The sequence below is a fragment of the Thamnophis sirtalis genome, unplaced genomic scaffold (assembly GCF_051295495.1).
Source record: "Thamnophis sirtalis isolate CommonGarterSnake01/CBP01778 unplaced genomic scaffold, rThaSir2_p1.2 scaffold_13, whole genome shotgun sequence".
In the NCBI taxonomy this organism is placed as follows: domain Eukaryota; kingdom Metazoa; phylum Chordata; class Lepidosauria; order Squamata; family Natricidae; genus Thamnophis; species Thamnophis sirtalis.
Genome location: NW_028261393.1, coordinates 3,313,306 through 3,325,995, shown reverse-complemented (window position 1 = coordinate 3,325,995; position 12,690 = coordinate 3,313,306). Strand labels below are relative to the sequence as shown.

Below are 12,690 nucleotides of genomic sequence, written 5' to 3'. Positions count from 1 at the left end.
CTCTCACTCTTTTTCTTTCTTTTTTCTTTCTTTCTTTCTTTATTTCTTCCTTTCTTTCTCTCTCTCTCTCTGTGTCAGTCTGCCTGTCTCTCTGTGTGTGTGTGTGTGTGTGTGTGTGTGTCCGTATGTGGCAGTGGTGGGTTTCAAAAAATTTTGGGAACCTCTTCTGTAGGTGTGGCCTGCTTTCCGGGTCCACTGGTGGAACCTCCTCTAACCGATTCGGTAGATTTGACGAACCGGTTCTACCGAATAGGTGCGAACTGGTAGGAACCCCCCTCTGCCTGTGGGCTGTGAATGACCATAATTCACAGCCGTCTAAATAAAAGAGGGTTTGGGGGACTGCGATTGTGGTTTATGCTTTCTCAGGAAGCCTACGTCAGAACAAGGTGTGGGTCTCAACTCCCAGAATTCCCCCAGCCAATGCAAGACTGTCGTAAGCGTTTCCACTGAAGCAAATGTTCTAACATCGCATTGAATAAGAACCAATACCGTCAGTGGGAAAAAATTGCAAGGACATTTATCTCCGTGGTGCTAAGCCCACAAAATCCACGATGGGCTTTGAGACCTAGACGAAACGGTGCCACGGAGAAGGAGGGAGTGGATTTCTTCTCCAAAGTTCTCAAGAACTTTGGGTGGAAGCTTTTGAGAGCGAGAGAGATTCCGACGTGAAATAAGGAGGACTTTCCTGAGAAGTATGAGAAGTATGAAGCCATCGTTTGTGTTGGGATAATCTGGGATGGTTTGAAGAATACCTGCCCTGGGCGGGGGGGGGAGTAGGACCTCCCAGACCCCCTCCAATCTCATGATTTGATGAGTTTGTAACATTGGCTTTTTGAACTCTCTTGTCTGGGTAGACCATCTGGTGATTGGGTCACCTCCAGGAACTGGGAATGAACATCCTGTCCCTACCAAACATTGTTGGTCATAGTTTTTAGGATCGCCATCCAACTGAACCATAGATAACGCTTGTGTCAGGCCTGTAGTCATATTCCTTCTGAGGAGAGGCTGCCTGTCAGGCCTGCAGTCATATTCCTTCTGAGGAGAGGCTGCCTGTCAGGCCTGTAGTCATATTCCTTCTGAGGAGAGGCTGTCTGTCAGGCCTGTAGTCATATTCCTTCTGAGGAGAGGCTGTCTGTCAGGCCTGTAGTCATATTCCTTCTGAGGAGAGGCTGTCTGTCAGGCCTGCAGTCATATTCCTTCTGAGGAGAGGCTGCCTGTCAGGCCTGCAGTCATATTCCTTCTGAGGAGAGGCTGCCTGTCAGGCCTGCAGTCATATTCCTTCTGAGGAGAGGCTGCCTGTCAGGCCTGTAGTCATATTCCTTCTGAGGAGAGGCTGCCTGTCAGGCCTGTAATATTCCTTCTGAGGAGAGGCTGCCTGTCAGGCCTGCAGTCATATTCCTTCTAGGATCTTTGGCCTGCCACACTCTCTATTATTTTACGATGCTGTTTCATTAGTGGGGTAATTGGGAGGGGGAATAGTAAGGAGTAGAATTGTGTTGTTGTCAAAATAAAACATTCCTTTCTAAAAGCCCAAGGTTATCCTTTGTATCTGCATCTCTGCACCTGACCGGAACTGGATGGGTGGAAGCTGCCAGCGTGGCAGTGGAAGATTGGACCATGGGATGGACTTAAGGGTATGGGGGCAAGATCTTGAACTTTCAACTGGAAAACTGGGAAGCTTTCAGATTCGGGTTAATGTCAGCGTTCCAAATATCATCCAAAATTAAACCAGAGTCCAAGGCAAAGTGTTGCTCTAAGTTCCAATTTATTAAGAGAGACATGTTGGCACATATGTGGAAAACCCGAATCTGAAAGCTTCCACCCACCGAACCCACTGGTGTGTGTGTGTGTGTGTGTGTGTGTTTCCACGAGTCGTCCTCCATTTTATGGAGAACAATAAGTGAATAAAATGTTCCTAAAAAATCTTACATTAAGTAAGCATTGGAAACCCCATGGATGGAAGGAAGGAAGGATGGATGGATGGATGGAAGGACAGAAGGAAGGAAGAAAGGAAGAAAGGAAGGAAGGAAGGACGGAAGGAAAGAAGGAAGGACAGACGGAAGGAAGAAAGAAAGGAAGGAAGGAAGGATGGAAGGAAGGACTGACGGACGGACGGAAGGAAGGACGGACGGAAGGAAGGAAGGAAGGAAGGAAGGAAGGAAGGAAGGAAGGAAGGAAGGAAGGAAGGACAGAAATGAAGAAAAACAACAACCTCAAACACAACCTTTGGGAATTTTTGTCTTGTTTGAAAAGATGAATGGACATGGCCAATGTGGCCAACAGCAATCTCCCAGGTGGAGGGAAGAGAGGGGGGTACAGACTCATGTATATTTTCTGTGGGGGGGGGAGGAAAGAGAGAGAGAGAGAGGGAGGGAGAGAGAGACACCAACAACTTAACAATTAATCCTTTTTGCTTCTCCCCCTGCCCCTTAGTTCTCTTCCAGAGTTGACTAGTGCTGTCCATCTGTCCATTCTTCTTATGTTGGGAGGACTTGCTTGTCACACTCCACCATCTGGGGTCTAAACCTTGACCATTTTGGAACCCTTGAAGTCTGAGGGACGTGTAGCCGGGAGACTTCCTCCTTCGGGGAAACGGAGTAAAGGAAAGAGGGAGGTGTGGAAGGAGAAGCATGGGCCACGGGGGTCCATGCACGTTGACTCCTGGAGGAGAGGGCGGTGTGGCAGTGCAGAGAGCCGACGTGTGCCGTGGGGAGGGAGGACATTCTGGTCAAGTGCAGGGGAAGTCCAAGGAAAGGGCACGCCAAGATCCAGATGCTCCGTGAATCCTGTGCCTGTAAACCAGGAAGTGTCTTCTCCAAGGTCACCAAGCCTAGAACTGGAGTCCTGCAAGAACCACAGAAGAAGAAGAAGGAGGAGGAGGCCATGAAGTTCTTCTGGAATGTTTCCAGGTTGTGGGGAGAAGAGATTTCCTTGCTTGGTTGATGGTAAAATAGGCCTGGGGGTTCTCCCCTGCCTCCTGTCCCTTGGAGAGCTTTCTGCTACCTTGGTGGCCTTGTTGGAGAATAGGATGTCCACTCTAGAGCAATGCGACCCAAAGTTGGGAACTTTAAGAAGTGTGGACTTCAACTCCCAGAATTCCTCAGCCAGCCAGCCTGAGGAATTCTGGGAGTTGAAGTCCACACTTAAAGTTCTCAAGGTTGAGAACTTGTGGGAAGACAATTGTGGGACAAAGCTTCTTTGGTTGACTGAGAAGAACAAACCCTAAACTGAAGTGATTTTTTTCTGACTCAAATCCTTCTTTGGATTTGAGCAACACACTCAATGATAAACTTGCCAAACTTCATGGCAAAGATTCATGGCCAACTTGCCATGGACAACCCGCCAAGGGACAACTCACATTGGCCAAGTCACCACAGTCAACTCCCCACAGGACAACTCTCCGAAGGACAAGAGTTACCCTAAGATCAAAGAAATGGTGGAGGAGGCACATTCAAGAAAGGATACAAAAGAGAGGGACGAAACGAAAATGGAAATCGTTTTTAATTTATATGAAAGAACTAAATTGAACTGTTAAATTGTCCCTCGGCGAGTTGGCCATGGCGAATTGACCCATTGCTCCTCCTGCTGTTCTTTTAGAAGAGACTGGGGCCTCCGCGATACTCACTTCCCTTCTGATGTCAACGGAGAGTTCAGACTTTCACATGTAGTGCCACTGTCCCTCCATACCCATCGTCATTCCCATTGGTCCTAGAGGAAGAGGAGAAAAGAGAAGATTAAAACCTTCCGGTGGATGATGACTCTGGCACCCGTTGTGGCCCGTCCGCAGAGCCAGCATCAGAGTCAAACAGTGGGGAGGTTGGGGAGGAGCATGGGCCAGTCCTGGAGGCTGGGGAAGGCTCGGACAAGAGCTCTGTTTTGGACACACTGGGAACAGGCTCCAGCTGTTCTTCTGCCTCACTGATGTCTGATTCCGAAGGCAGCTGATAACTGTCAGACGTCCCTGGCCCCCTCTCTGCCTCCGACACAGAGCCCTCATCCCAGCCTTCCCCAGACTCCAGGACTGGCCCAGGTTCCTCCCCAACCTCCTCACTGTCCGAATCTGCTGCCAGCTCCACTGGCCATTGGCAGGCCACAACACCCACAAACGGTCTTAAGTTCAATCTTTTTGGAATTCTGCTGTCTCTTATCTGGTGCCAATTTAGCGTTGAACGTTAGTTGGCTGGATTCTTGTGGATAGGCCTGAGCAGCAAATCTTCTTATCTGCAACTTAAGTATGGTCCTGCTTCTTCCTACCGGACAGGTGAGACCCTCCACTGCCCCCTCTTTTTCACAATAGCAATAGCAATAGCAGTTAGACTTATATACCGCTTCATAGGGCTTTCAGCCCTCTCTAAGCGGTTTACAGAGTCAGTTTATCGCCCCCACAGTCTGGGTCCTCATTTCACCCACCTCGGAAGGATGGAAGGCTGAGTCAACCTTGAGCCGGTGAGATTAGAACCGCTGAACTGCAGATAACAGTCAGCTGAAGTGGCCTGCAGTACTGCACCCTAACCACTGCGCCACCTCGGCTCTTAATGCAAAGCCCCCCACCAAGGATATTCCTTCTGGAATTCTGGAAAACCAGATTTTAGGCCTGCGGTCATATTCTTTTTAGGATCTTTGGCCTGCCACACTCTCTCTCATTTTACTAATACTGTTTCATTAGTGGGGTAATTGGGGAGGGGGAATAGTAAGGAGTAGACTTGTAGAATGTGTTGTTGTCAAAATAAAGCATTCCTTTCTAGAAGCCCAAGGTCGTCCTTTGTCTCCACACCTCTGCACCTGACCGGAACTAGAAGGGTGGAAACAGTGGTGGGTTTCAAAAAAAAATTGAACCTACTCTGTGGGTGTGGCCTCCTTTGTGGGAGTGGCTTGCTGGCCATGTGACCTGGTGGGAGTGGCTTGCCGGCCATGTGTTCATTCTCTCTCTCTCTCTCTCTCTCTCTCTCTCTCTCTCTCTCTCTCTCTCTCTCTCTCTCTCTCTCTCCTTCCTTTTGTCTCTCTGTCCCTTTTTTCTTTTTTTTCTTTCATCTCTCTCACTTTTTCTTTCTTTTTTCTTTTCTTTTTTAATTTTTTTTTAATTTTAAACACGTAAGCACATTAACAAAAACAAACACATAACTTAAAAACAACATAGGAACAAGAGGTTCCATCGTATATCATACAGCAGTTCCGAATCGGTTTCTTTGCAGTTAGTGTTTTCCCTTCTATACATTTCTATCTTGCGTTCGTAATCTCCTTATTCGTTATCCGTTTTTATGTGCATTTCTTTATTTATTTAAACTTAGCTACTTATGACCAGATATTATTTACCTATATTATGCTATATATTTTTACTGTCATTTGTTCTCTTACATGCAGATTATAGATATACATTCACATAATTATTCTTTTTCTTTGCCATTCTTATATTATTATTATCCCATTTGGAAGGTTATAAGGTATAGTTTAGAATGCTTTTTTCTTTCTTTCTTTATTTATTTCTTCCTTTCTTTCTCTTTCTCTTTCTCTTTCTCTCTCTGTGTGAGTCTGTCTGTCTGTCTGTCTGCCTGTGTGTGTGTTTGTGTGTGTGTGTGTGTGTGAGAGAGAGAGAGAGAGAGAGTGGTGGGTTTCCAAAATTTTTGGAACCTCTTCTGTAGGTGTGGCCTGCTTTCTGGTGGAACCTCTTCTTCGGTAGATTTGACGAACTGGTTCTACCGAACTGGTGAGAACTGGTAGGAACCCACCTCTGGGTGGAAATGCCAGTGTGGCAGTGGAAGATTGGGCCACGTGATGGACTTGTGGGTGTGGGGACAAGATCATGAACTTTCAACTGGGTGGGAACCCCAGGAAGCTATCATCTTCGGGTTTTCCACAGTTTGTACCAACATGTCTCTCTTATTAAATTGGAACTTTGAGGAAAGCTGTGCCTTGCACTCTGATTTAATTCTGGATGATATTTGGAATGCTGAGACTAGATTGGGCTACCCAGGATAACTTTCTCGAAGAGGTGTGCAATTCTGACTCACCTGGGGGATGAATTGTCATGCGCTGTTGCCCATCCATTACATAGCCTCCCATTTGCTGCCCGTCAGGACTATACGGCGTACCTTGACCTGCTTGGAAGAGAGAAACGTTACAGAGGAAAGACAACAGGTAGATGCATCCCCTACTTTTAAGGGTATCCGATTTCTGCAGGCATTTAAAACAGAAGGCATGGGGGCCATCCAACAGCCCCCTGTTTGGAAGCTGTTCTCCAAATCAGCCACTTTGGCCTGGTGGTTAAGGCACCAAGCTAGAAACCAGGTGTCAGCGAGTTCTAGTCCCACCTTAGGCATGAAAAGTTGGCTGCGTGACTTTGGGCTAATCACTAAGAGACTGGGAGTTCTAATCCCACCTCGGGTGTGAAAGCCAGCTGGATGCACCTGGGCCAATCACAAGGAGACAGGGAGTTCTAGTCCAGTGGTGAGATTCAAAATTTTTTACTACTGGTTCTGTGGATGTGGCTTGGTGGGCTTGGTGTAGCTTGGTGGGCGTGGTAGCAGAAGGTTACTGCAAAATCCCCATTATCTCCCAATCAGCTGGGACTCGGGAGGCAGAGAATAGATGGGGGCAGGGCCAGCCAGAGGTGGTATTTGCCTGTTCTCCGAACTACTCAAAATTTCCACTACCGGTTCTCCAGAACTGGTCAGAACCAGCTGAATACCACCTCTGTTTTAGTCCCTCCTCAGCATGAAAGCCGGTTGGATGACTTTGGGCCAATCACCAGAGATTGGGAATTCTGGTCCCGCCTTAGGCATGAAAGCTGGCTGGGTGACTTTGGGCCAATCACCAGGAGACTGAGAGTTCTAGTCCCTCCTTAGGCATGAAAGCTGGCTGGGTGACTTTGGGCCAATCACCAGGAGACAGGGAGTTCTAGCCCCACCTTAGATGTGAAAGCCAGCTGGGTAACTTTGGGCCAGTACTTCTCTCAGTCCAACCTGCTTCACAGGGTTGTTGTTGTGGGGTGGTGGGCAAGAAGGAGGAAGGAGTGTTATTGCCATCTTGAAAGAAATAAAATTTAAAAATAAGGCATTACAACCTGCTTGGCCCCCTTTGGCCTTCTGAAAGTGGCTGGAGGGTATAGAGTGGGAAAGGGGCATCCTGGGGAATCAATATATAGAGTGACCCCTTTCCGCAGATTCTTAGTAGAATGGAATCCCTCCTACCTGTGCGATTTGATTGGTCGATCATAGGTTGAACGATGCGCCTTCGGGCATTAATAAACCTGCAGGAGATATAGGGACAGGGATGTTCCACTAGTTAATTGTTCTCACTGTTGAAAGCTGTGTGTATACCTACACCCTAACATATAAAGGCATGTAAATATTAATCCTTGTCCATCTTGAATGTATAGCAGAGAGAGGAATAGAATAGAATAGAAAAGAATATAGAATAGAATAGAATATAGAATAGAATAGAATATAGAATAGAATAGAAAAGAATGTAGAATAGAATAGAATGTAGAATAGAAAAGAAAAGAATATAGAATAGAACACAATAGAGAATAGAACAGAAAAGAATATAGAATAGAAAAGGAAAGAATATAGAATAGAATATAGAATACAACAGAACAAAATAGAATAGAAAAGAAAAGAAAAAAGAAAATAGAATAGTATAGAATATAGAATATAGAATATAGAATAGAATAGAATAGAGAATAGAATAGAGAATAGAATAGAATGGAACAGAATAGAATGGAACAGAATAGAATATAGAATATAGAATATAGAATATAGAATATAGAATATAGAATATAGAATATAGAATATAGAATATAGAATATAGAATATAGAATATAGAATATAGAATATAGAATATAGAATATAGAATATAGAATATAGAATATAGAATAGAAAAGAAAAGAAAAAAGAAACAAAATGAAAAGAATAGAATAGAAAAGAATATAGAATAGAATACAGAATAGAACAGAATAGAAAGAAAAGAAAAGAAAAGAAAAAAGAATAGAATAGAATAGAAATGAATCTAGGATAGGACAGGACAGGACAGAATAGACTAGAACAACAGAGTTGGAAGGGACCTTGGAGGTCTTCTAGTCCAACCTCCTGCTCAGGCAGGAAACCCTACACCACTTCACACAAATGGTTATCCAATCTCTTCTTAAAAACCTCCAGTGTTGGAGCATTCACAACTTCTAGAGGCAAGTTGTTCCACTGATTAGTTGTTCTCACTGTCAGGAAATTTCTCCTTAGTTCTAGGTTGCTTCTCTCCTTGATTAGTGTCCACTCATTGCTTCTTGTTCTACAGTCAGGAAGCTTGAGAGTTCACAAGGTTGATACTGTATGAAACCAAACTGTGACTGAATCTGGATTTCTGCTTCGGGTACCACAAAGCCCCCTCCCACAAGGGGAACGGGTAGTGAAGAGGATGTTTAGCATCCCAGGCAATCCTATGGACAGACCTTGCTCAAGCATCGCTTATCTGCCATGTCTGGGATAGAACAATAATATTTTCTGCTGTCCTCACCACTGAGGTGAGCTGCCAATAATCTTTTTCTGCTGTCCTCACCAGTCTCTGCAACCTTGGGCAACTTGGAGATGTGTGGACTTCGACTCCCAGAATTCCCCAGTCATCATGTTCCCAGAATTCCACAGCCACCTATACTTTCAACAGGTCTTGCTGAGTGGGGCCACAGGAAGGATCTCCTCCCCAGGACCAAGGGAATTTTACAACTGGTTGGGGCAGATGAGACGCAGATTCAGCCGAAGGAAGATTTCCTATGTCTTCTCTTCTCCCTTTCTAATCCTTACCAGTTATTGACTTGCAGAATTGTCAGTCCGGTGTCCTGGGCTAACTGTTTCTTCTGTTCTTCCGAGGGATAAGGATGCTGCACAGAGAGAAGAGAGAAGACAAGGTGTTCTCCGAAACGTTGAGCCAACTCTCTTTGCTCCCTGGGTTTCGGAACCCAAGGCCAAAAAGTTCTGTTTTCAAACATGAATGTTTATATTATTACGACTCTTTTTTTAAGCTACAGCAAAATAATAATAATAATAATAATAATAATAATAATAATAATAATAATAATAAACTGCCCTACTTGGAAAAGCTTATATCCTCCGACGTTACCTTAACAGTTCCTAGGTCCTTGGTTAGGACTCAAGCTGTTGAGCTACCAACCAGCCCCAAAGGCTGTGAATCTCACCACGCAATAATAACCATGTAATAATAATAATAATAATAATAATAATAATAATAATAATAATAATAATAATAATAATTCCTCTCCTCTTCCTTCATTCTGTGTTGCTTGCCTTGTCTCCTGAGGAATGTGGGATATCATGTATGGGGAAGACACAACAGCCCTGCAGAGAGGCGTGTCTTGGAAAGAGAATGATGGGCCCCCAACTCTTTCAGTTCTTGTGCAGCAGAAAAAGAGAGAAGAAGGGGAGGGGAGAAACAAGAGGAGGAGAAGAGAGAGAGAGAGAGAGAAGAGGAGGAGGAAGAGGAAGAAGGAGAAGGAGAAGAAGACGAAGACGAAGACGAAGACGAAGAAGAAGAAGAAGAAGAAGAAGAAGAAGAAGAAGAAGAAGAAGAAGAAGAAAGAGAATGAAGAGAATGAAGAAGAGAAACAGGAGGAGGAGAAAGAAACAGAGAAAGAGATAGGAAGAAGAGGAGGAGAAAGGGAAAAGAGGAGGAAGAAAGAGAAAAAGGAGCAGGAAGAGGAGGAGAAAGAGGAGAAAGAAAGAAAGACAGGAAGAGAGGAAGAAGAGAAGGAGGAAAAAGAAACAAAGAGAGAGAAAGAGAGAAAGAAGAGAAGGAGAAAGGAGAAGAAAGAGAAAGGAGGAGGAAGAAGAAAGAGAAAAAGGAGCAGGAAGAGGAGAAAGAGGAGAAAGAAAGAGAGAGAGAAAAAAAAGAGGAGGAAGAGAAGGAGAAGGAGAAAGAGGAGGAGGAAGAAGACTAAGAGGGGGAGAGGGAGAAGGAGAAGGGAAATGACTTCTTACTCCTTGACTGGAGGAGGTGGACCCCATCCTGGCTTCCTCTCCTTCCCTCCCCGCTCAGCCTTTCAGTTGCCAGCTCAGATGATGGATGAGCCAGTCTGGGCTCAGAGGTCACAGCCAGACCTCCCTAACACCCCTCTCCATCTGACAACCAGGTGATGGATGAGCAAAGGTCCTCCCGGACCTCAGAGGTCACCAGGAGTGGGGCACCAGCCGGGGGACGGATTCCAAGTCTTGGATCATTACCCCCTCTTAGGTTTTTGGATACCTTGGCCTTCATCTCCCCTCGAGTTTCCAATCCAGCTGGGGCTTCCCCTTGGAAATGGGGTTGTCCACCAATGGACATCAACTACTGTCCGTGTTTGGCCTGCTGCAAACATCGGGACTGCCACTCTAGACAGGGAGATAGGACAGCGCTCCAGAAGGTCAACATCATTGCCCAGAGGATCCTTGATTGTCCTCTCCCCTCTTTGGAAGAGCTTTATTTCCATTTCCATTTATTGAATTTATAGGCCACCCAATCCTGGAGGACTCCGGGCGGCTTACAGAAATAAGAAATTAGAACCATTAAAAAGGGTTAAAACAGATAAGACATAACAAATTGGAAAAAAAAAACACAACATGCACCCAGTCTAAGCGGGGCTGGACCTCAATCCAGAGGTCAACAGCCCCAGGCCTGCCGGAAAAGCCAGGTTTTGATAGCTTTATGGAAGGCCATGAGAGTGGGTAGGGTCCGGATATCTGGTTCCACCACAAAACCGCGGAGGACAAAATCGCGCTCGACGAAAGCGCGCATTTGACGTCATCACAGCGCGACGAAAACATCGCGCTGTGATCGAAAAATGTAAAAATAAAGCGAAAACCTTACCCTAACCCCCCCCAAACCTAACCCTAAACCTAACCGTTAACGTAACGCTAAACCTAACGCTAACCCTTAACCTAACGCTAAACGTAACCCTAACGCTCTAAACCTAACCCTAACCCTTAACCTAACCCTAACCCTAACCCTAAACCTAACCCTTACCTTTATGTGAATCGGCTTGCTTTAATTTTAATTTTATTTCAATTTTTAATTTTTTTCGTCGCGCTGTGATGACGTCACATGCGCGCTTTCGTCGATCGCGATTTTGTCCTCTGCGGTTTTGACAGGTCACGGGATATCTGGGGGTAGCTCGTTCCATAGTCCTGCTGCCTTAAGAAAGTTCAAAACAGTCCTAAAGATCCATCTCATCCTGGGCACCCTTTATTTTGGAACTATTACCACCTGGCAGACGGTACAGGGCAGAGGTGGGTTCCTACCAGTTCGCACCTATTCGGTAGAACCGCTTCGTCAAATCTACCGAACCGGTTAGAAGAGGTTCCACCAGTGGACCTGGAAAGCAGGCCACACCCACACCTGGTGGGTGTGTAATGTCCCAGAGTTATCTATGCATTAATAATGATCTAGTAATATTTCCTTATACATTTTAGGGACCTTTCCTTACACAATTGGTGTTTTCTTTCATGCTTTTGGATTTCTAATTTCTGTTTCCGTTAGTTGGCAATTGCTAAAACCAATCCCACGTGAAAAAGTATTCAAAGCCTTCTTGATTTTAATTGTCAATGTATTTATTCCTGCACATTGTAATATTTATTCATTTATATATCTCTTTTTTTCCACTGTTGTGCAAACACAATTCCAGCAGCTGCTAACATGTGTAAAATTAAATATATATTATACTCCCTTTCAAATAGCCAACAAAATATTTCTGGTTTTAATTCCATATCTTGCTTTACGATTGCTTCTAACCACTAACTTCTGAATAGCTACTTGGACCAACCTAAGTATTAATTCATAATTTCATATCCGGTCACATGGGCGGCAAGCCACTCCCATCCGGTCACATGGGCAGCAAGCCACTCCCATCTGGTCACATGGGTGGCAAGCCACTCCCACAAAGGAGGCCACACCCACAGAATAGGTTCCAACAATTTTTGAAACCCACCACTGGTACAGGGCAATAAAAACAAGGACAAAGAGACGGAAAAACAGCTTCTATCCCAGGGCAGGAACTACATTGAATTCTACTGTATGGTGCAATATTAATACAATATCAGGGGTTTTTAATTCAATTGTATAGAATGTGAAGGATGTGGGCTTTTGTTTTATTTATTTTTATGTATAATGTACACTGAAGATGGCCTTTCATTTCGTTGTACGAGATGCAATGACAATAAAGTAAACAAAAATAATAATAATCCAAAACTAGAAATGCAACATCAGTTGCTCTTATCCATTTTAGCCATGGCGAATTTTCTCCCTAAAGGAAGCTGGTTAATTTAAGAGTTCAGAGTTTATCCTGCCCTGTTCGGATGCTGGGACTCCCGGGGAAGGAAGACCAGCTGCCTAAATGATTTGGGCCTGCGGGGTTGATGGCTGATGGGCTCCGCTCCTGCAGGGAGGGAGGGTGTAGCTTCCTGTCAGCCCAGCGTCCTTTCGCTCTTGGCTGAACGACTTGCTCACCTCCATCTATGTCACAACCGTTTGGGGGGAGGTGGAGGGGGGGGGAGGGCTCCTATCACCCAGAGAGTAACCGAGATTGGAGAAGGCTGCCAAATTGAGGAGAATTAGTAAGATGGCTGGCCGGCTGAATATACTGTGGATGAAGGTAGGTAGAAAGATTAGATGAGAGATAGATGGTAGATAGGTAGGTAGGTAGAAGAGAAAGAGATA

The 12,690-nt window shown here is 45.1% G+C and overlaps 1 protein-coding gene across 1 annotated transcript in view; it reads right to left on the bottom strand.

Annotated features, from left to right (window-relative positions):
- Positions 1-2,132: 2,132 nt before the first annotated feature.
- The window catches only part of MEIS3 (Meis homeobox 3), a 49,435-nt gene continuing 38,877 nt past the window's right edge, over positions 2,133-12,690 (bottom strand). The window contains 5 exon segments of the mRNA XM_087727260.1: positions 2,133-2,844; positions 3,626-3,708; positions 6,009-6,095; positions 7,188-7,246; positions 8,790-8,866. Coding sequence (XP_087583386.1) covers positions 3,659-3,708; positions 6,009-6,095; positions 7,188-7,246; positions 8,790-8,866 — 273 coding nt within the window. The 3' untranslated portion in view covers positions 2,133-2,844; positions 3,626-3,658.